General features: G+C 53.7%; 1 protein-coding gene and 1 long non-coding RNA gene across 5 annotated transcripts; one reads left to right on the top strand and one right to left on the bottom strand.

The window, feature by feature from the left end:
* Positions 1–2,736: 2,736 nt before the first annotated feature.
* MYCBPAP (MYCBP associated protein) lies at positions 2,737–22,335 on the top strand. Of its 4 annotated transcripts, none has more exons than XM_032872108.1 (19): positions 2,737–2,821; positions 8,662–8,789; positions 9,636–9,795; positions 9,933–10,036; positions 10,793–10,976; positions 11,232–11,347; positions 12,082–12,232; positions 13,119–13,234; positions 13,316–13,431; positions 13,860–13,968; positions 15,411–15,600; positions 16,212–16,399; positions 17,358–17,504; positions 17,991–18,416; positions 18,800–18,921; positions 19,522–19,637; positions 20,037–20,173; positions 20,338–20,508; positions 22,161–22,335. In XM_032872108.1, the coding sequence occupies exons 1-19, from the start codon at positions 2,779–2,781 to the stop codon at positions 22,260–22,262; spliced, it is 2,826 nt and encodes a 941-aa protein (XP_032727999.1). In that variant the 5' UTR covers positions 2,737–2,778; the 3' UTR covers positions 22,263–22,335. The 4 variants fall into 4 exon arrangements, with proteins under 4 accessions (XP_032727999.1, XP_032728001.1, XP_032728000.1 ...); XM_032872107.1 differs by lacking the exon at positions 2,737–2,821 and adding an exon at positions 2,849–3,053; XM_032872109.1 differs by lacking the exons at positions 2,737–2,821; positions 20,037–20,173; positions 22,161–22,335 and adding an exon at positions 2,847–3,053 and having other exon boundaries at positions 20,338–20,492.
* LOC116876091 lies at positions 12,208–16,478 on the bottom strand. The gene is made up of 3 exons (XR_004384329.1): positions 16,416–16,478; positions 15,396–15,554; positions 12,208–12,274 (listed from the first exon to the last, which is right to left on the bottom strand). It is a non-coding gene; the product is annotated as an uncharacterized LOC116876091 (long non-coding RNA).
* Positions 22,336–22,518: the final 183 nt, after the last annotated feature.

Genomic DNA, 22,518 nt, shown 5'->3' with positions numbered 1-22,518 from the left:
TTGGAAATCCACTTTGAGATGACCCAGCTCTGTATCGTAGGCAGACTGACCTTAGCTTCCCCCAGAGACACAGGACTGAACTCAAGGGAGTCCCTGGAATTGAAGGCAAAATCATGCACAAAACCAAATGGTGGATAAAGAGAATGTGGTAGAACCGCACTGGGGAATATTATACGGCCGTAGAAAGGACTAGAGCACCAACAGGTTCCATGACATGCATGAGGCTGGACACGAGCTGAGTGAAAGCAGGCGTACACAAGAGGCCTGACAGTATGTGATTCCACTTACAGGAAACATCCAGAATACAGGCAAATCAATAAAGAAAGATCAGTGGTTGCCTGCAGCCCAGGTGAGATGGCAATGGGGAGTGACTGCTTGGTTTGTACAATGATGAAAAAGTTCCAGAACTAGATAGTCGTGATGGTTGTACAGCCTTGTGAGTGCACTAAACACCTCTGAATTGCATTTAGTAAAATGGTGAATGTTACATGTATTTTACCATAATAATTTTTTTAAAAATCTAAATGCACATATCAGGGGAGAAACTTCCTAGCTTTGCTTAGATTTTTCCAAAGGTTAAGCACTCTGATCTGGTCTGACACCTTCATGAAACAGATGGTGAGACAGAAGCCCAGAAAGTGGATGGGACCTGTTCAAGGTCACTCAGGGGATGGCAGCAGAGCCCAGCCAGGCAGTGTACCTACCTAACCAAGCACCTCTCCCACCCTCTTCCTCCATTGTCCTTTAGTCTCCGCAGAACCCTCCCTGAGTGGCCCTCAGGCCTCTGTCTTGCTCCCAACCTGCCTACTCTACTCACAAGTTATGCAATCTCCCAAAGCTAAAAGGCTTTCCAGAAGCTGGGCTCTTGCCTTGAGTTTCATGAGTGTTTGTCTTTAGCTCTAGAGTGGACTCTGAGCACCCAGAGGGCAAGAGAGAATGTTTCTTATTTTCCTCCATATTTCACAAAGCTCCAGGTTGCTTTCTTCAAGATCTTGAACTCCCTGTTCACCTGCAAGGAGCAGAGTTAGCAGACAGCCTCTAATGAACGTTCTTTGCCCCAGAGGTCTACCACTCTGTGAGATATGCAACACAGTCTGAGGCTCTCCCAGCCCAGTCCCACTTCCTCCCCCTTCATCTTTCCTAGGCCCTATCACACCCCCGCTCCTCCAGGCAGTAAACACTTTGCACTCCTAACCCCATCTCAGTGCCTGCTTCCTCGTGAGCCCAGAAGACACAGTGATCAGCTTGGTATTATCATAAGTGCTCCATAAATGTTCATGGAGTGGACTGAACTGGGGACTTTCTGGGGGGGGGGTTGGAGAGAGTGGAAGAAAGCTGGTGTTTGGGCCCCTGAGAGCAAAAGAGAGGCTGCCCAGAGGATGTTTCAATCATAAGGAGTGACCATGTAGAGGGGGCATGAAGAGGCTGTGTCCCCTGGGACAGGCAGGGAGCCCGGAGAATAACCGCCCCCACAGGCATCTTCCCTAGTTCTTCTCCTGTCTAGGGCAAACTACAGCCAAGCTCAGACATGGTCCAGAAGACAGGGCACAGGAGTCCTGGCCTTGGAATTGGGAGAACCGGGTTTAAATTGTACTTCTTGCTAGTCAGGTGACTTTATATCCTCCTCTTCTGTAGACCTCAGTTTTTTCATCTGTAAAATGGGTACAGAGTGTATCTCCCCAGCCCTAGCATGATTTTGAGAACTAATTGGGAAGATTCTACACCTTACGGAGGGCCCTGTAGTGAGTAGTTTAAATGCACACTCTCAGTTAAACCTTACAGTGGCCTGTGGGAGAGGCCTTATGACCTTCACTTACAAGTGAGAAAAGTGTGGGTCAGGGACATCAAGGAGCTTGTCCAAGAACACAGAGCTAGCAAGTAGGCAGTCTGGCTCTAAAGCCCCTTTATTACTCCACACTGAGTGACTGCTACGTGCTAAACGTAGGTGCTAAACGGGGTGGGGACAAGTGACAGGCCTGCCATGATCTTATGGAGCTTACATTCTCACAAGGAACTCAAACAACAACGGCCAACCCCCTTAACAGGATAACTCGAGAACATGTTAGGGTTCTAGGGAAAAAATATATGGGGTGCAATTATAAAGTTGAGACCACAGAGGGGCTACTTTAAATTAGGGAGTCAGGGGCGCCTGGGTGGCTCAGTGGGTTAAAGCCTGTCTTCAGCTCAGGTCATGATCCCAGAGTCCTGGGATGGAGCCCCTGCATCCTGGCTCTCTGCTCAGCGGGGAGCCTGCTTCCCTTCCTCTCTCTCTACCTGCTTCTCTGCCTACTTGTGATCTCTGTCAAATAAATAAATAAAATCTTAAAAAAAAAAATTAGGGAGTTAAGGGCTTTATCTCCAAGGACTGAAACCAGCAGTGTGAGAAGGGCCCAAGTCGGGGTAAAAGCCTCAATTATTTGGGAGGTGATGGAGGGCCTGTAGCGAGCGCGGGCGGGTGTAGGACACAGGCGCCCGGAAAGGACAGGCAGGGGCCACCGAGTCCCTGAAACCCACGAGAAGCCACGCAGGGGGTTTCAGCCTGGCATGAAAGGAACGACCCGGCGGCAGCCGCCTGGAGACGCAGAAGGAAAGCTGGAGCCCGGGCCGCCCCACCCCTGCCGTCCGGCCCACTTCCCCCAGTACTTGGTGCCTCGCCCGGCTCTCGCTGGCCACTGACGTCACGGCGCTCTCCGACGCCCCCTGTGACGTCACGCCCCGCTGTGCTCCGGATCCGCGCGCGGGAGGAGCTGACCGCGGCGGGCGCGTGGGCGTGGCCGGATGAAAAAGATGGCTGCCAAGCAGTCTCCGCCCAAGTTGATCGGTGGGTGCGCGCCCCCGCGCGGGACGCTGGTTGCTATGGACGCGTCGGCGGCCGCAGGCGGGAGGGCGCGCGTGCGCGGGGTTGCTGGGGTGCCGCACAGCCTCGTTATCCCAGGTCCCCGCGGCGCAGGGCCGCGCTCAGAGCGCGGGCGACACCATGAAGTCTCTAAAGAAGGAGTCCCGCCTAAGAATACCTGCAAACAGATTCTTGGAGGCCGCAGAAGCCATTAAAGGTTGGCGCTGGCAACCTTGGGAGCTCAGGAGAACCCGACAGGGGCTGGGGTTCTTGGATGGGATTCACGACACGGGGCCTGGAGGACGGGGGTGACAGCAGGATGGAGGTAAAGATCACGGGGGAATGGGGTACGGAATAAGGCGTACCCCATACCTCAGGGATGATGTACAAGGCAGCGACCCGCGAAGGGTGGGGGTCCAGTACCCTGGGCCTTGGGGATGGGGACATAGGAACACTGACAGAGGCCTTAGGGATCAACTGCTGGGGAGATGGCTTGGGGCAGGAAGGCATAGGAGACCTCTACGTCTAACCATATCTTAGGGTGGGACTCAGAAGGCAGGAGCCCTCCACTGGGTGGGGTGCAGAAGAGTCAGGAAAGAGTTTCAGAAGGGCCAGGAACTGGAGTCCTTCGGAAAAGAAGTTTAGGAAAGTGCAAGAAACATGTGGAGGTGGTGAAACCAACACCTTGGGCGGATTCTTGATCACCTAAGAGACCTGCTGGAAAAACCCAGAAGAAATGACTAACTTGGCCAGTTCTGTTTCCCACCACATATATCCGTCCTTTCAGGATGGATGACACTTATCCCAGTTGTTTAACCTGGAGCCCATTGCAGACATGACTACTTCCTGGCCGCCTCAGCTACCCTCTGGTTGCAGGTGGCAGGGTCCCGGGGTGTCTAACTGCACACTGGCCCCCATGGACATGTTCCCATTTGCAGCCTACCCCCTGTTTCTATTTACTGAGGGTCTGCTGTGTGTGGGCATTGTACTGGGCAGCAATGGTGTCAGTATCCACTGTGTGACCCCAGCCCACAAGAAATGCAGAGTCTAGTGACCTGTGGGAGGAGGAACCAGACAAATATGAATGCTGCAATATTGGGATCCCTAAGTGGTTATGGGGGCTCAGAGTACCTGACCCAGGCCTTAGATGCTAGAATCTGAGGGGAAGATTTTCTGAAGAAGGTGGCATCTGTGGCTGGCCTCCTTCCTCCCCTCCCCCGCAAAAGGCAGTTTGCTTCTCCAGGTCTAGGGAGCCGGGAGCCGTGTGAGCTAAAGCATGGAACTAGGACACTGGTGGCCAGGGCAGAGGTGGTGGATGTGGAGGAGAGGGAGGGAGCCAGACAGGGCTGCACAGGTAGGCAGGGGCCAGACCAAGCAAGGGCTTCACTTGCTAAGTCAGAGTCTGGACATGCTCTTGCAGGCGCTGGGGAGACCCAAAGCCTCAGAGCAGTGGTGAGAAGCTCAGTGGGAGGAGAGGAGGAGGTCTGCCATCAGCAGGGACACCTGGGAGGCCTGCTTAGTCAGTATGGCTGGCTTTAATCCCTCTTTATAGTATAGAAGTCCAGTTTACGCTGAGTTGAGATGCTGTTTCATGATATAACTTTCTTAAGATTTAGAGAGAGACAACAGGAGCGGGTGGGTGAGGGGCAGAGGGAGAGAAGCAGACCCCCCCACTAAGCAAGGAGCCCTCTGACGACATGGGGCTTGATCCCAGAACCCCAAGATCATGACCTGAGCCAAAGGCAGACACGTAACTGGCTGAGCCACCCAGGCACTCCTCATGATCTAATTCTTAATAGTGGACAGAGAAAGAAAAAGAGCTGGGACCTTTTCCCAAGGGCAGTCAAGGTCTTTCCTAGCTACTGCCTCCTGCACACCTAGTTTCTGGATCTTATCAGATTTGAACTTTCTGCTGTACACAAATCAAGGAACGATTTATCACTACATAGTTATTTTTTAAAAGGGGAAATGTAATTTGTTAAATAGCCATTTGAGTTGAGACCATGTACCAGGGTGAGGAGGGGGAAAAAACCTGTTTAGTTTAGCATGCAAGATACCTTTTTTTCCTCCTAAATATCTCAGAGGACGTCGGTAATGTAGTAGGACAATACTTTTATTCCTCCCACCCCCGATATAATACAGCTAATCCACAAATATAATCTTATGCTGTATTTCTCCAGGGTCTCTGAATTATAAGCAAAAAGGCAAGCAAATATCGTGACTATAAATCTGTTTAGGGATGTGAGCCCTTTTGCCTTCCAAGTTTGCTTTTGTTACGAAACTGGGAAGATTCCCAGCCGTCCCAGATGCCCCTCCCTGATCAAGTAAAGCTCAGCCCGGTGGGGACAGCGTCTCCCTTGGTTCCCCCAGTGCAATCTGGGGGAAGTTCTCAAAGACCTTGATCAACACGGAAAAAGAATAATATCTAGATAACACAAGAAACAGAAAACTCAAGGCCAGGTTTCTTCTCCAAGGCTTCCCCTGCTTTCCTCCACTCCTACCCAGCCTGAGCACCTTGCTTCCAGCTGCCTGGCCTACCTCCGGCCAAAATGTCCCCCAACTGCCCTATGCAAGGGGGCTGGTCTTTGACCCCCTCACAGCTGCCAGGATCAAGGGAGAAATGCCAGCTGTGGGGCTCACCAGAAGCCCCACTCAGCTTGGCTTTCCAGACCAAAGAACAGGAAAATAGCTGAGCTTCCATAGGTTTAGTAGTGAGACACATCCTGACCCTGCCGAGTTCCCTCCCCCAGGTCCTGAAATGACCCCCACACAATCGTCCTTCCTCCCTGCTCTCCCAAGCTTGCCTCTCCATACTACTGCCATCCCCCGCCCAGCCCCCAGTCCACCTGGCTTACCCTCATTGGATGAATCATTCTGAAATGCTGCTTTTACCAACGCACTCTCCTGGACCAAACCTCCTTCCTGCCAGTGAGAAGACAAATGCTTCAGCCTTACTTTACCAAGCGGACATGCCCTGATTTTTCTGTCATCCCTAATGGCACCCCCACCTCCCCCAACAAGCCTTCTGTGTCACCATGCCCCCACATATGCCATGCTCAGCCCTGCCTCCCCCTTTGCTCTGTGACCTCACCTGGAACAGCTCTGTTTGCTGCTCTGCCTGTCCCAAGGTTTCTGGTCCTCCAGGGCCTAACTCAGCCTCTGACCCCTGCACGTGCTCTTCTGGACCTTTCTTTACGGCCCTAACCTGTAGGATCCACATCCATTTGTTCCTCCTTTGATGTGTAACCAAACACCTGGTCTTTGCCACTAACTCAGGGCCTTATGTGATGCTGGTGTGTGTTAGTGTCTGCTGCTATTTTCAGCTCCTCAAGGGAAGGAGCCCTATCTTCACCTTTTATACCACCTTCCCTGCAGTTCATAGCACAGAGAAATTGCTTGGTAAATATTCTGTAGGGTGAATTGAAATTTAAAATGTATATATCATTTTTCCAAAGACTTCCTTAACTAGAACACACTGCTCCCTGACTGTATGTTATACCAGAGCTTTGAACTGCATCCAAGATAACCTCAGAAAAACCTCAGAGCAGAGTTTCACGATTTTGGAAACCTTTAGCAATGTTGAAGGTTTATAAATTTACACATGGTGATTAGACACCCACCAGTGAAAAGCACACATCTGGAGATGTGTAATCCCTTGGGAAGCTGTAGATCCAGACGAGGTGACAGACGGAGGAAGCAAATGTCCTGGAAAACATAAATAATTCCAAAATAGTTATTTATGTTAAGTCTATTTATTTATTTACTTCACCCCTACGCCCAGTGTGGGGCTCGAACCCATGACCCCCAGATTGAGGATCACGCGTTCCTCCAACTGAGCCAGCCAGGTGCCCCCAGGTTCCAAAATGTGTATTAAAACCAGCCTGCAACTGCTCCCCGTTGTCTCTTGGACGACCACCAACAACGGGTGACTTTGGGGAGAAGGGAGAGAGGAAGTAGAAATTCAAGCCTAAGGGTGCACCTCCCCATGGAGGAGCAGATGGGACCAGAACGTGGGGTTAAGCCCATCTGCCCTGTTTGTGTGTGTGTGTGTGTGTGTGTGTGCGCGCGCGCACCGAGTCCTGCAGTTTCACTGACAGATACTCCTGGGTGTCTGCTGACACCGTCGCCGAGGAGAGGACTCTGACCGATAGGCCTCATTTAGAGTTACGCTGTTGGGTTGATTCTGGCTTGGGTGTTTTGGCCACCATGTGGCCACTTCCCACAAAACATTTGATTTGGGTCATCAAAACCCCCGCTTTGATGTTTGAGTGATAATGGCCCCTTGAACATTAGAGCACTCTTGAGTAGCAGTGGACAAAACCAAGTTTTGGTTTAAAGTCCCTGAAGGCTGGACTTGGGCTTTCTTTTGCATATTCTGTGTCAGGCCTTACCTAAGAACATTCTAAACCAGGGGGCAGCAGCCAGAGAAACAAAATGCATTTGAAACTGTAAACCCACGTCTTTGGAAGGAAGGCAGGGAGGGCGTCCTGGCTGGGGAGCGACTTGCTCTGTCCACGAGTTCTCAGTGCTGCGCTCCTGCCAGCCTGTGCAAGAAAGAGGCTCAGATCTCTCCACTTTCCTCCAGTCCCATGAGCCGCTTTTGTCAAGCCCTTCATTCCCCCCATAGACTCCTATACACCCCCCCATTCCATCTTGCGCCCCTTATCCATTCCTTGCCATATTATGACCCTTGGGGTAAAGACCAAAGTCCTTTACACAGCTCACTAAGCTCTGAGCCATGTGGCACCTACTTCCCTCCCAGGCACAGCTTCCTACCCCCCACCTTGCTGCTCTCCAGCTATTTAAAAAATGTGCTTGGAGTTCCAGATGCCCACTCTCTTCTGTCGCCTCTAGGCCTCTCCGTGCTCTTCCCTTTAGAATGCCTATTCCCCAGAGCCTTTCCCATATCTAAGCTCCATCATCTTCAGCTCATAGTGTAAACATCACCTCCTCAGGAAGCCCCCCTGACCTCCCCACACATGGGGCTGGGATACCTCCCCGGACACCCCCATAGTGACCTTAGTTCAGGGAACCTGTTTGATAGTCTTATTTGGGCTTGTGCTCTTGGAGGCCCGAGACTCTGCTTTATATCCCCAGAACCTAGCACAATGCCTAGCGAGATGCTTAAACAGTATTTATTAAATGAAAGAATGTGAAATAAATGCTCAGGGGTGAAGGTTCTGCTTTGCCCAGAGCATCTGCATTTTAGCCAGTGTCCTAAGAAACCTGACGTCTTCACCTAGAACAATGCGTCAATGCCGCTAATGCGGAGAGCTGGGAAAGCATGTAGTCCCATTGTCCCAAACTCCTATGCTTCAGAACCACCGAGGGAGTTTTTACAAAATACAGTTCCCTTGACCCTGGCCCCAGGAAGTAGCTAGGAAGCTCTCTTAGTAAACTCTTCAGAAGACCCTCAGGCAGACATTTGACAAATATTTGGAAAACATTGATTTAGTCGGGCTTTCTCTTTTTACAAAAAGGAAAACAGAGACCAGGAGAGGCTAGGTGATACACCCAAGGTTGGATAGCTTATAAATGGCACAGCCTGGAATGGACTATCTTCCGATCGCAACTCCAGCTCCAAAAGTTCCAGTCACTGTAGCAGGCCAAGGGGGACAGGTAGGGGGACATTTGAGAGAGAACTCCAGGCCACCTTGGTAGCCTCTGCTGTCTGTCTAGTTGTTGAGCTCTGCCTTCTACCATGAACTCTAATGTAGATAGATATTAGCTTTTATATATTAGAATATATATTATACATCTCTATTAGAATATACACTGTACATATATTTATATTTCAGCAGTGGTACCTTTCTGCTTCTCTTTAGAAAAGAAGAGGACAAAGGTAGCTGAACAACCCACACCCCCCATTCAGGAAGAACCTGAGCCTGTTAGCAATGTCCTACAAGGGGATGACATTCTTGCCTTAGCCATTAAGAAGGAAGATCTAAAGAAGGTAAGGATGAGGTCCAGAATCCTTTATTGCAGGAGCATTTCTGGGTCAGTCTGCATGGTCGGGAACCTCAACCGTGGCCACTCTCTCTCCACCATCTCCCCACCCAGAGGGAGTGTCTAATTCCATGGAAAAATCGAACATGGACTCTTTGCACTTTTGCATCTAAAGGAATTTTTTAAAAAGATTTTATTTATTTATTTGACAGAGAAAGACACACAGAGAGAGGGAACACAGGTAGGGGGACTGGGAGAGGGAGAAGCAGGCTTCCTGCAGAGCAGGGAGTCCGATGCTGGGCTCGATCCCAGGACTCCAGATCATGGCCTGAGCTGAAGGCAGACGCTTAACGAATGAGCTACCCAGGCACCCCCATCTGAAGGAATTTGCTATGTGGTTTATTTTAACATTGCCGAGAGTCCTAGAGAACCATAGGGAAATGACATGTTCAGGTAACTTGCTTCCCACAGAGGCAAGTGCCCGTCATCCCCATTTCATAGAAGGGAAAATGAGTCTGAGGAGTACATTGCAGGTGTGGATACAGCTGCTGAACCCGCACCCCATGCTTTACCTGGAAGAGTCGGCCACTTCTCACCTGCACTGTCTGGAGGGTTTGAATGTTACCTTTTCCCTCCCGGACATCACTGAGACTTTAGTCTGTGGCATAGACATTTCCTCGACAGAGCATATGGACAGAGCTGGAACAACAGATTTGTCAGCCTTCAGGAATTCCACCAAAAATTAGGACCGAGGAGATGGGTGGTGTTTTTCTTCCTCCTGATCTCAAGTGGAATTCTCCTGTTTCGTTTTATTTTATTTATTTATTTATTTATTTATTTATTTATTTTTAAGCAACACATTCCTCGCTTCATTGAGACACAAGATCGACCTGCTGTTACCCAGAAATTTATCATTCGGAAACTCAAGCCCAAGGATCCGAAGAGGAAGGTCTGCCACTTAGTTGCACATCCTGCTACCCCAGATGCAGCCATGAAGCCCCTGGACTACTCTGGTACGGCCCCGGCTTGACCCTGGCAGCCTTGGCCTCTGAGTTCATGGGCCCAGCCTTGGGAGGAAAATGGGTCACCAGCAGAAAGTAACTGGCTTGAAACATTGACATGAGCTAGTCCCTCCCTGCCATCCCCCCAGGCCCAGGCGACAGCTTCCATGGCTGTGACCAGATCCTGCCTCACCACATCCTGGGGAGTCTCCAGGACTTTAAGAGAATTGCCATTGCTCAAGGGAACACCCAGGTTGGTTTGCACAGAGCTGTGGGGAGGGGAGCGGTCACTGGAGCCATTCCGGTGGTACTCACCTGGTGGAACCAAGCACAACTTGGGGACTGGGGGCCCCTCCTGGGCCCTGGAATCTGAAAAGCTCATGACCCTCCCCCCGAAAGTGTGAAGCCCCTTTAGACTGGCTTCAGCTGACGTCAGCAATTCACTGTAAGGATACAGAGGTGCCTCAAGGAACCCCAAAGCCAGAGCGTGCCGGGCTCCAGTTAGAACCCAGAGAGGCATTGGGGCTTGGGGCTCCTGTTCCTCTGCGCACCACTGGCTTTATTAGCCCTTCGCTGAAGCCTGGCCTGCTCGCCTCTTTGGTGCACACAGTGGAAGAGGGCAGCTTCTCGCAGCTCCTGTGACTGCACATCAGTCTGTCTGTCTGTCTGACTTGAGCTTTGCTGGCTTTCAGCTCCTTTGCTTCCTTGGCTCCAGGAAAAACACCTCTGCCGGGTCAGGTGCTAAAAGGCCTGGGGTCATATAAAAATGGCTCGGTCACCCTGCCCGTGAAGATGTCAGTTAGCATCAGTTGTGAGGGGACAGAGAGACTGAGAGTTGCTATGTCAGGGTCCAGAAGAGGAGGGACTCTGAGCAGAGGGGGAGGACGGCAGGGGGTGAGGCCTGGAGAAGTCTCTGCTCTCGCCACCCCCCACCCCCCCACCCTCCCAACCCCCCACCCCCACCAACGCCTGCTTCTTACCCTTTGCACGCTATCCCTGTACTTTTCAGCTGGCTGAGCTGATCCCCACCCCGCTGGCTCTGGTGACCCTCATGTCGGCAAAAGAAAAGCCAAAGGAGAAAGCCCCCAGAGAAAAGAAGGCACATCCCTGGGTCCCACCTCCTCAGCACAACTTTCTCAGAAACTGGCAGCGCCATATCGCCTTGCGGAAGAAGCAGCAGGAAGCCCTCAGCGGTGAGCACAGTGGACAGGGTTCCCTCCGGGCCTCGGCCACCACCCAGGCTCCACTGCCGTGTTTTCCCGTGGCTCCACCTGGCCGAAGCCTGGATGCAGCCTGGTCACGTTGTGCCCTCCACCCCCTCCACCCCCAAGTGCTTCTTGCTCTTAGTGGGTCCCGAAATCTGTCCAGCCTGGGGCTGACCAGGCGCAGGGCTAGGCTCCTGTTCTGATCTGAGGGAGGGGCTGCATTCTTGGCTCTCACCTTTCCAGAACACCTGAAGAAGCCAGTGAGCGAGCTGCTGATGCACACTGGGGAGACCTACAGACGGATCCAGGAGGAACGGGAGCTCATTGACCGAACACTTCCAACACAGCATGATGGGAAGGTAAGGACAGAGTTCCCAGGTGCTCTGTGAGGAAGGGGGTTCTGGATCCAAGGATGGCTGCCTCAGGTTGCACGTCAGGAACAAGAAAATTGGGGTGCCTGGGTGGCTCAGTCGTTAAGCGTCTGCCTTCAGCTCAGGTCATGATCTCAGGGTCCTGGGATTGAGCCCGGCATCGGGTTCCCTGCACGGCAGGAAGCCTGCTTCTCCCTCTCCCACTCCCCCTGCTTATGTTCCCTCTCTCGCTGTGTCTCTCTCTGCCAAATAAATAAATAAAATCTTAAAAAAAAAAAGAACAAGAAAATATGCTCATTGCAAGGCATTTTGAAGCCCTTAAGGCCTTTACTGTTACCAGGCTTTCAGGGGCCTGACTAGCAAGGTTCTCAGCCTGTGGTGGTCTGAGGTAGTCAATTTGAGGGAAAAGATATCATGGTATTGGGATATTAGAATCGTCTCAGTGTTCTCCTAAAAGCCGAGGCTCCAGCTTTCAGGGGACCTGGGGCACCGTCCTCTGCCGTGGTTTGTCAGTACAGTGCCTCTATGGGCCTGTGCCATCCGTCTGGGGCTACAGAAGAGCACAGTGGGTGCTTCTATCCTGCTCTCAGCAGCAGGGAATCCCCCCTAGGGAGAGCATCTGAGGTCTGTGGCACTCTTGTCCCGCTGGGCAACCCCCCCGCCTCCACCAGCCTCTCTCCAAAGTGCCCAGGTGCTGTGACTCCCCTGTCCTTCCTTGCCAGACCTGTGAGGAGACCAGTGGGTTCTGGAGTCGCCTGGAATACTTGGGAGATGAATTGACGGGTCTGGTGATGACAAAGACAAAAGCTCAGCGTGGCCTCCTGGAACCCATCACTCACGTCAGGAAGCCCCAATGCATCCAGGCAGAGATGGGTGAGGAGCGGGCTGGAGACGCGACGGCAGCTTGTGGCTGGCCTAGGAGGGGGAATGGCATGGCTCCGGATGAGAATGGCCTAGGATGGAGGCCCATAACCCCCGGAGGTCCAGCCCCCCTGCAGTAAGACAGTGATGGAAGGGGGACAGGTGAAAGTGGGAGCAGGAGCTGTGGGGCTGCTCTGTCCACGTGGCCACCATGGCTCATGGTCATCGAGCCCCTGGAACATGGCTGGCATGGACTCAGGTGTGCTGTAAGAACTGCACACTGGGTTTCAAAGATTAGTACTAAAAGATATATTTTATTAATCACTTTTATATTGATTACATGTTGAAATGATACTATTCTTGATCTTGGGTTAAACTGTATTAATGAAGTGAAGTTCACCTATTTCTTTTCGCCTTTTCCAATGTGGCATCTCGGGAATTTTCATGACATTAATGGCTTGCTTTTGTGGTTTGCATGCTATTTCTCTGCTGGGTTTGGGCCCCAGCTGTGTTGGGTCTGCGAACTCCAGTGGGTTTCTTAAGCCCTCTCATCCTCAGTTTCCCCACCTGTAAAGTACTGTGGGAGTGTTCAGTGGGACAGGGTGTGCAGTAGGAGGTTTTGGCTGGCTGTTAAACACTCAGTCAGATGTGGCTGCCGTTGTGATTATAATCGAAAGGTTTGCAGGGTTCTGAGCTGGTCATGCAGGAGTCCTGAACAGGGCTGCTGAGGCAGTAGGGATGGGGCGGGAGGACCGGAGTCAAGCCTCACAGGGAAGCCATACTTTCCCCTTTCCCAGAAGCGGTGCTGGGGTGTGTGCTTGTGGCGCCCCTGATTAGTGGGTGGGGAAGAGACCCCTGCAGCTGACCTTGTTGAGGGCCCCTGGCCCCGCCACTCTAGGATTGCCGGCCTGGAAGGAGGCTGGGTATCGCTACACCTGGGATCGAAGTCTGTTTCTGATCTACCGACGCACAGAGCTACAGAAGCTCATGGCAGAACTGGATTTCAGCCAGCAGGTACGCCTCTGGGCAGTCCCAAGCCCCTTGTGATGCGCCTGTCTTCGGTCAGCTAATCTTCCCTTTCTCGGTTTCTCTGAGGATATTGATGGCCTGGAGGTGGTGGGCCAAGGGCATCCGTTCACCACTGTGAAGGTGGAAGACTTCACAGTATTTGACAGGAACCAGGAAAGCTCCTCAGAAGACACGGTGCCCTTGTGAGTCGGCCCGGGCCCCAGGGAGAGAGGTCAGGGAGAGTGGCTTCCCCCCGGCACCCGCAGTATAAAGGGCAGACTCCCCACTCCAAAATCCAGGGCCTCCATCCCCGCCTCTCTCTGGGCCCCTCCCAACACCTGTGCCAGCTTTTTCTGTGACCATCTGGTCCCTCCCAGCAACCAGCCCCTAACGGGGATTTCCCTGCCATTCCTTTGCTGGTAAATGCCGTGCGTGCTGCGTGGCCACGTGCAGAGTCTCTGTGTGTCCCAGCAGCACCTGCCTGTAGGGATAGAGCGGGACGAGGCCGACTGGAGCTGAGGGTTCTCCATCAGAGGGCAGAGCCCAGCACCTGTTCAGGCCATTTCCCTGGGTGCCACGGGGCAAGACTGGGGTAGCCTCAGGGGAAGTGAGTCCTTGGTCTTTCTTACAGAGACTTGGCCAATTACCCCGATGTGGTCCCCATGCCTATTCTTGGCCCTTCTCTGCTGTTCTGTGGGAAGCCAGCTTGCTGGATCAGAGGCAGTAACCCACAGGACGAGGTAAAACAGATTCCACCCTCGCCCACCTGCTGGAAGGGCCTCCCTTGCGTGTAGTCACAGGGTGACTGTGGCAGTCACAAGCAGCCTGGACAGTCACCTCTTTGCATTTATCTGGTCATACATTTAGCATGTCTGAAAACGGTAACAGGAGTGCTAACTTGCACCAGAATAAAATCACGAGGCTGAAAAGAGACTATCACAAGCCATCCAGTTTGTACCCAGCCCCCAAGCATGTAAATAAGCAAACCTCAAACAGGTATGGCTTTGGGGCACCGGGGTGGCTCCGATGGTTAAGTGTCTGCCTTCGGCTCAGGTCATGATCTCCAGGTCCTGGGATCGAGCCCCACAACAGGCTCCTAGATCAGTGGGGAGTCTGCTTCTCCCTCTGCCTCTCCCTCTGCCCGTCTTGTGCTCTCTCTCTCTCAAATGAATAAATAAAATCTTTTTTTAAAAAACCAAACAGGTATGGCTTCAAGAAGGTTCTAAAATATTCTTCAGGGGCGCCTGAGTGGCTCATTTGGTTAAGTATCCAACTCTTGTTTTCAGCTCAGGTCATGATCTCAGGGTCATGAGATTGAGCCCCATATTGGCTTCCATGCTGGCCGTGAAACCTACTTAAGATTCTGTCTCTTCTGGGCGCCTGGGTGGCTCAGTCAATTAAGCGTCTGCCTTGGGCTCAGGTCATGATCCCAGGGTTCTGGGATCGAGTCCCCCGTTGGGCTCACGGCTCAGCGGGGAGCCTGCTTCCTCCTCTCCCTCTGCTCCTCCCTCCTGCTCATGCCCTCTGTCTCTTTCTCTCTCAAATAAATAGTCTTTTTTTTTTTTTAAGATTTTATTTATTAGAGAGAGAGACAGCCAGAGAGGGAACACAAGCAGGAGGAGGAGGAGGAGGAGAGGGAGAAGCAGGCTTCCCGCTGAGCAGGGAGCCTGACATGGGCTCGATCCTAGAACCCTGGGATCATGACCTGAGCCCAAGGCAGACGCTTAACCAACTGAGCCACGCAGGTGCCCCTAAATAAAGTCTTAAAAAAACCCAAAAAACTAAAAACTAAAAAAAGATTCTCTCTCTCCTTCTTTCTCTGCCCTCCCCCCACCGCCCCAGCCCACCCCACCCCCACCCTGCTTGCAGGCATGCCCAGCTCTCTCTCGCTTTCTCTCTTAAAAAACAAACAAACAAACAAAAAAACCTTCAGATCTAAGGAGCAGAACTGCTCATCAGATACACAATCTGTTTTCTCTTCCCTTCTTGCTGTGGATGGCAGCCTTAGAGACAACGGCTACTGGAGGACAATGCTAGCACTCAGAGCGCCCAGGCCCTGGAGGACTGGGACACGGGACTTTCAGTGCCAAACCCAGAAAAGTTGCTTTCAAACCAGGATGAATTGGTTACCGGAGGCCAGAGCCTCCCTGAGAGGCATTTCTCTTACCTCCTCCTTCCCTAGAAGCATGTTGGAATTGCCGTCCGCTTGACCTTCGAAACTCTAGAAGGAGAGAAGACATCTTCGGAGCTGACCGTGGTCAATAATGGCACAGTGGCCATTTGGTATGATTGGCGGCGGCGGTCCCAGCCAGACTCTTTCCAAGGCCTGAAGAGAAACAGGATGCAGCGGTTTTACTTTAACAATCGAGAAGGTACCTGGCTGCCTCACTCCCTGCCTCCTGTCCTCCGTCTAAGAAGCCACGGTCGGGCTAATGCTCCTGCAAAGCTGAGCCGCTCTCCCCTGCCTATTCCCTCCCATTTCTTCTGTGAATTATGTCCTCTCCCAGCTGTTCATGTCTGTAGGGGGGATGGTCGAACTCTTGAGAACACAGAGCAGTGAGTCACCAGGGAGCAAAAATTTTCTAGGGGTTCAGTTACCTGATTGCTCGCCCTGAAGCTAGGGCCATCTCCCCCACCATCCCTGTTTGCCTGGGACTTCCCAGTTTTCATACAGAAAGTCCAAAGTCCCACATCCCAGGAGAACCCTCATTTATGGGCAAACCAGGATGGTCTGTCACCCTGCCTGGGGCTCAGTTAACTGTATGTGCATAGGCATAGGGCTCAGTTAACTGTATATGCATAGGCTTAGGGCTCAGTTAACTGTATATGCATAGGCTTGGGGCTCAGTTAACTGTTTATGCATAGGCTTGGGGCTCAGTTGACTGTATATGCATAGGCTTGGGGCTCAGTTAACTGTATACATGCAGGCTTGGGGCCCAGCTAGCTCCTCTGTGGTGAAAACCTCTGTCTCCGTCCCTCTCAGGTGTGATTCTGCCTGGAGAAACGAAAACCTTTACCTTCTTCTTCAAGTCTTTGCATGCTGGGATCTTCAGGGAATATTGGGAGTTTGGAACCCACCCCACACTACTAGGAGGGGCTACCCTGCAGGTCAATCTCTATGCAGTCTCCCTGACTCAGGACATTTTTAGGGAAGAAAGGAAGTTACTAAAGGTAAGAGACCCAGGACCTTGGCCCCGTGGACACCAGAGAGGTTCCCCTGGACTTCTTGGTGCTGCCTTTGGGAACCCCCTTTCTCCCAGCCCCAGAGGTGAATGTTTCACAGACAAGCAGCTGGTTTTGCTCAACACACACTCCCCAGGGCTTTGTGATGTAAAAGGCGGGTGGCATGGAGAGTAGGAACAGCTTTCTGCCCCATCCTGCCTGGAGGCCCCCAGAACTGCTAGAAATATCTTTTGTGTTTGTTCACATTGTCTGACGCTATCTATCCCCTGGGGTCAGATTTAACTGGCAAACCTTTAAAACTAGAGAGAACCCCCTAACTGGTGGGGCTGACCCCCAGAGAGAGAGCGTGGGCTCAGGGGTGGGCGCTGGGCCCCCAAGTCCGCTCCAGAGCTGGCCAGCTGGGACAGTGCTTCCAGGCGCTCTATAGAAAGCAGCCTGGTTCCTACTGTGGCCGCTGGATACAAGCCAACTCCAGTAGCTGGGGCTCAGCCCACCGGGAGCACAGGTGATATGGACAAATGCCACGTCTGCTTTATTTGCTGATGGTAGACCCCACCTCTCACAGGAGCAGCCCCTCTACTGTTCCTGTGGCACCCAACAGGGTGGTCAAGCCATGCTCGCAACAGGGCCCAAACCGTGTGGCCCCTGCCCCTTGCCCTTCTTCCTAACCTGGGGAAAATGCTGACTCAGTGACCTCTGGCCCCATGAGGGAGCAACATCTCCTGGACTGCTTCCCCCCTACATCCTGTCAGATATCTGGAGATACCCAGGGATTTTGAGTCTGGGAACAGGAGTGCGTGTGTGAGAGAGAGACAGACAGACAGATGGTGGCAGGAGCTCAACCCCTAGGAAGGCACAAAGTCCTAAGGGCTCTGGCTCCCCTCAAAGGGGCAACACGGGTTTCAAAAGGCTGAGCTGCCATCTTGTCTCCCCTTCCTGTCCCCAGAACAAGCTGGCTGCCCAAGAAGCGGTCACCATCGTGGAGAGCGTGCTGCAGGAGCTGCTGAGTGGGATCCTGACCCCGGAACGCGCACAGTCCCCTGTCGACGCCTATCTCACGGAGGAGGACTTGTTCCACCATAGGAATCCTCGGGTACAGTGCTGGCCCCTGCGCCCTCACACCCCCCCCAACCCCCCAACCCTGGGCCTGTTCTGAGCGTCTGCCATGAGTAACTCACTTTCTCCTCCCAGTAGCTAGGGGCTGGGGGGGGGTACTATTTAGATCCTCACTTTACAGTAAGGAAACTGAGGCCCAGGGCGGTATTAAGTCATTTGCCCAAGATTACTTAGCAGGTAAGTGGATGCTTGGCCAGAATAGAGCTTCGCAGACTCCTTCATTCAAACCCCATCTTGCTTGGAAATGCAAATACAAAAAAAGCTGGAAGTCAGAGATACTCAGGCGAAAAGAATTGAGGAGCTGCTCTGGCCACAGAGGCTCCTGCAGGCTTTTTCCCTGTAGCCTCCATCCATACTCTGGGGGTGTGAGTTGGGGAGGGGAAACGGGGGAGGCTCCCCGGGACTCTAGGGACCCCTCCCCCACCATCTCCCCGTTAGGTGGCTTTACTTGCCTTCACTGCAGCTGCATTACCAGCACCAAGTGGTGCAAAGCCTGCACAGCCTGTGGCGCCAGTACTTGGTCGTGCCCCCCAAGGCCGAGGAGGTCCGGCCCAGCGAGGAGGAGCACCTCAGCCCCAGGGCCCAGCCAGCTGTGCCCCTGCCAGCCACCTTGGAGAAGCCTCCTCTGAACAGGGAGCCTTCAGCACACTTGAAGGGCCCAGTCTCCGAATCCCAGCCATCCCGGCAGGAGAATGAGGCCCGGAGGGACTCCCGGGATGCTTTGGGCTCCCAGAAGCCTGGAGCCAGGGCCCGGGCTGCTCAACGGAAGAGCATTATGGAGGAGATCCTGGTTGGGGAGAGCCCAGACCTGAGGAATACAAAGAGCCCCTGGGAGCCAGATGGCTTTCCCCCGCCTGAGTGGAACCTCTGCCTGGAGGATTTCAGAAAGGTGATTGCCTGACTCTGCAGGGGTGGGTGGGGTTGCGGTCCTGGGCTGGGTGCCAGGGCATGGAGGGAGGACCCCAGCAGGCCCCCAGGCCCCCATGGACAAAGAGACCCTTCTGAGGGCCCAGGGGAAGCAGTCTCTTGGGTCATCTCTTTTGGTCTTGGGTGCCTAAGCCACCCTGGTGCAGTGAGGGGGACTCCCTCTCTGACCCAAACACACCTTGGAGAAGAGGGTTCATGGGTACATGGTTCCGGGGGTGTCCCCTCTCCACGGCTGCACCTGCTCCTGGCCGTCTGTCCTCACAGCACCAGCCCTGTCACTAGAGGACGCAGGGACCCCGGTGTCCCATGCAGGACAGTTGCCCATGGTACTTATGACCCTGCCAGGCAGTGATGGCACTCCCGGAGGAGAGCCAGAAGGAAGATGGCCTCATCAGGCTCAATAAAGCAGCCCTGGAGCTGTGCCAGGAGCAGAGGCCTCTGCAGTCTGACTTCCTGCACCAGGTGTGGTAAGTGTACCCCCCACCCAGCCAGCCCTGCCTCCCCACTGTGGTCTCTAGCCCCATCTAGCCTGTGGTTCTGGGCATGCCCCTTGAGCCCAGGTGCAGAAAGGTGCTGCAGACGCTCCCTGCTCTGCCACCTGCCACAGCAGCCCCCCCAGCAGCCTGCCCCCTCCAGAGCAGTTAGAGCAGAGCAAGTGCCCAGTCTCTCTACCGTCCTCTTGCCCAGTTCCCTCTCAGTGAGCAGAGGAATGGGCCAAGGAGGAACCAGAGGGCAGTGAGGAGAGGGGCACAGCAAGGGCACAAAAAGCCTCGCTTCTCCTGTGGAACTTGCTTGGCTATGGGTGGGTGCCTTCGGTGGGGCCCGTTGGGCTGGGCCCAAGCATAGCCAGGGTCTTAAGCTAACTGTCTCCTGGGCCACTCTTCCCTGACTGCTGCTTGAGGGAAGCTGGATCCCTACCTGAGCGCTGGCACAGGTGCTGGTGAGGCTGCCAGCCCCCTCCATGGTAGCCCCCAGCACTCCTGTCTTAGAAGGGAAGGACCCACGCCTCCACACGTTCAAAGGCAAATGAGGGGTGATGGCTTGGTCCAGTATGCCTTGCTCTCTAGTTTGCAGCTGTGGCGGGATGTGATCGATGGCCTGGTGAGCCATTCCCTGTGGCTGAGGGCTCTGCTGGGCCTGCCTGAGAAGGAGACCATCTATTTGGACATCCCGGAGGAGCAAGGTCAGACTGCAGCCATGCACTGCGTAGCCTCGCCCCCTTGCACGCCCATCTCGTGGGATCTCTGTCAGGTTGATCCTTGGAGTTGGCCCCATTAAACCCACCTGTCTACTGCCAGGATTTGGGACTTAGAAGTGACCTGAGTGACCACCTTTGTCCAGTCCCCTGGTTTTAGAGGTGGAGTCCCAGAGAGGTCGAATGACTTGCCCATGCCATAGATGGAGCGGTGGGGGAGCTGGGACTGGAACCAGGCCTCCCACCCCCACCGCGCAGCTCATGTGCCTGGACTGGGAGCTCTGCTCCTTCCTGGGGGCACAAGGGCTGAGGATGCTTGGCTTTTCCAACCCTGCGTGTGGGGTCCATGAGGCCAGGTCACACTGTCTTCCACTCACCCTCCCTTAGATCGAAAGTCTCCTGGCACAGAAGGGAAAATGACTACCACGAAATTTGGGAAGGAGGACCGTAAAGGCACAGCCCAGGAAAAGAAGCAGCTGGGAATCAAAGAGGACAGAAAAGCAGCCAAGTTGCCAGGGAAAGAGGCATGCTGGGACATAGGGTGGGCCCCCAGTGGGGCTGGGGCGGCATCAGAGGAGCTGTGGCAGGCAGGGCACTCAGTCTAGCATGACGCCTTGGCTCTTGAGAAAGGCCTGGGCCTCCCCTGGGGACTCCTGAAGGCCGTGTGTGTGTCTGTCTCTCCAAGCAGGACCGTGCAAACAGCAAGAAGCACAAGGCGAAGGATGACAAGAAACCAATGAAATCCTCAAGTCGGGACAGGCTTTCCTTGGAAGACGCTGTCCCTGACAGCACGACCCCTTCCCAGGAACCCATAGATCCCCTGGTCATGGAGAAGTACACCAAGAGGCTGCACACGGAGGTGAGGGCCTGAGCCCTGCGCCCAGACCTCCCCTTGCTCACACCCACTCTGCGGACCTTCCTCCCCCCCCTCATCCATCCCGCTTATTCCACAAACAGTCAACCCTAGTGTGTCCTGCTGGAAGGCGGAAGCAGAGCTGCCCTTGTGAAGGGCATCCCGGTGTGCAAGACAGGCCTCATGCATAAGCGACACGCCCCGTGTGTTGGGTGGCAAGCATTCTGGAAGAGCGAGGGATAACCCAGGCCAGCGGGTAGGGAAGGCCTGGGTTGGGGTGGGGGAGCTTCACTGAGAAGGTGACATCGAGCAGACTCGAAGGGAGGTGCGGGGTGGCCCTGTGGCCATCGAGGAAGAGCGCCCTGGGCAGAGGGGCCAGCTAACCCAGGGGAGGGAGTGGGCCGGGAGGACAGAGGGCAGAGCCACCGAAAGGGAACAAGTCACAGGGCAGGTGGGGCTCTGTAGGCCACCGTGTGGACTTGGGGTTTTTCTGAGTGAGATGAAGAGTCCACAGAGGTTTGACTGGAGGAGTGACACAGTCTGACTTAGAAGACCAGAGGGATGGACCAGAAGCCCCTTCCTTTCTGCAGCTCCCACTTCCTGTCTGTGTGAGGCGCGTCTTGGCAGAGAAGTCCCGGCAGGGAGCGGCACATAGAGTGACTTTCCAGCAAGTGTAAGGGTTGTGACATGCTGGAGAACATGCATGCTGGTTTATTCTTTTTATTCCTTTTTTTTTTTTTTTAAGATTTTATTTATTTATTTGACAGAGATCACAAGTACGCAGAGAGGCAGGCAGGAAGAGAGAGGGGCAAGCAGGCCCCACACTGAGCAGAGAGCCCGATGCGGGGCTCGATCCCAGAACCCTGGGATTAGGACCTGAGCCGAAGGCAGAGGCTTAACCCGCTGAGCCACCCAGGCGCCCCGATGCTGGTTTATTCTTAAGCCGCAAGTCTTAGAGGTTCATCCGAGTATGTGTTCCATTCTTTGTTACTGTTTCAGAGGACAGGTCCACAAAGCCACACTTGATTGTCACCGTGTCTGATGGCGGCACTTTGCCTGCCTCCGGTGTGGACAGCTAGATAGTTGGGACCGTGTCACGTACACTGGGGTAACGCTCTGGATCACATCTGAGCAGAAGTCCCATTTGCTGCTGGTGATATCACGCGATGTCTGAAGGTTGATGGGGTGTAGATAGGAGTCCAAGGGCTGTCTGCAGTGAAGAAGCCGCCTGCCCAGGCTCATGTGCTCCAGCCCCACAGGAGGGCACCACCCTGGAGACATTTCAGTCTGAGGGTCTGTGATCTTACCAGAAGGAAAGCTGGCCTCTGGGTGGCCGAGGTAGAGCTGGCCCACCACCGGGGGGGGGGGGGGGGTAAATGGGTACTGCTCCCTGGAATTACCCCTTTCACCACTCCAGGCTCTTGTGCCCCCATATGTCCCAAGGGCCTGGTGCAGGATTACTTCCTCAGATGGTTTAAAAAATAAAACTACCTGCCAAAACAAAAGTTCTGTAGAAACTCTGCAGGTGTGGTTTTACCCCTTTTGCGGCTTGACGTCCTGGTGTAGACCCCTCTGCCCGCATCGTGTGCTGGGTGCTGGCTTGTGGGGTGCCTTCCACAAAGCGAACCTCTGCCTGTGATTTCACTCCGTTCTTCCAGGTCTACGGGCTGCTGGACACCCTAGTGACTGACCTGATGGTCCTGGCTGATGAGCTCAGACCCGTAAAGGATGTCGAGGAGACTTTGCGTCTTTGCACCTGACTCATGTGCCCCAGGGGCCTTCTGGGAAACTGGTTCACAAACAAATCAATAAAGAACCTTCACGTTCCCACCACTTCCTTTAGGCCGTCACGTCTTGGACGTTAGATCTTGATGAGGGCAGCTCATGGCCAGGGTCCCTTGTGTCCCACCTGCCTCAGATTCTCCTCCTCCTAGTTCCCGGAGCCATCCAACAGGAGGAAAGAGAGACACACCTGGAAGGTGATGTGTGGGATAATGAGCGGAAGAGCAGGCTGGC

This window comes from Lontra canadensis, unplaced genomic scaffold (assembly GCF_010015895.1).
Source record: "Lontra canadensis isolate GAN:19392208 unplaced genomic scaffold, GSC_riverotter_1.0 scaffold43, whole genome shotgun sequence".
Classification (NCBI taxonomy): domain Eukaryota; kingdom Metazoa; phylum Chordata; class Mammalia; order Carnivora; family Mustelidae; genus Lontra; species Lontra canadensis.
This window is presented reverse-complemented; position numbering and strand designations above follow the sequence as displayed.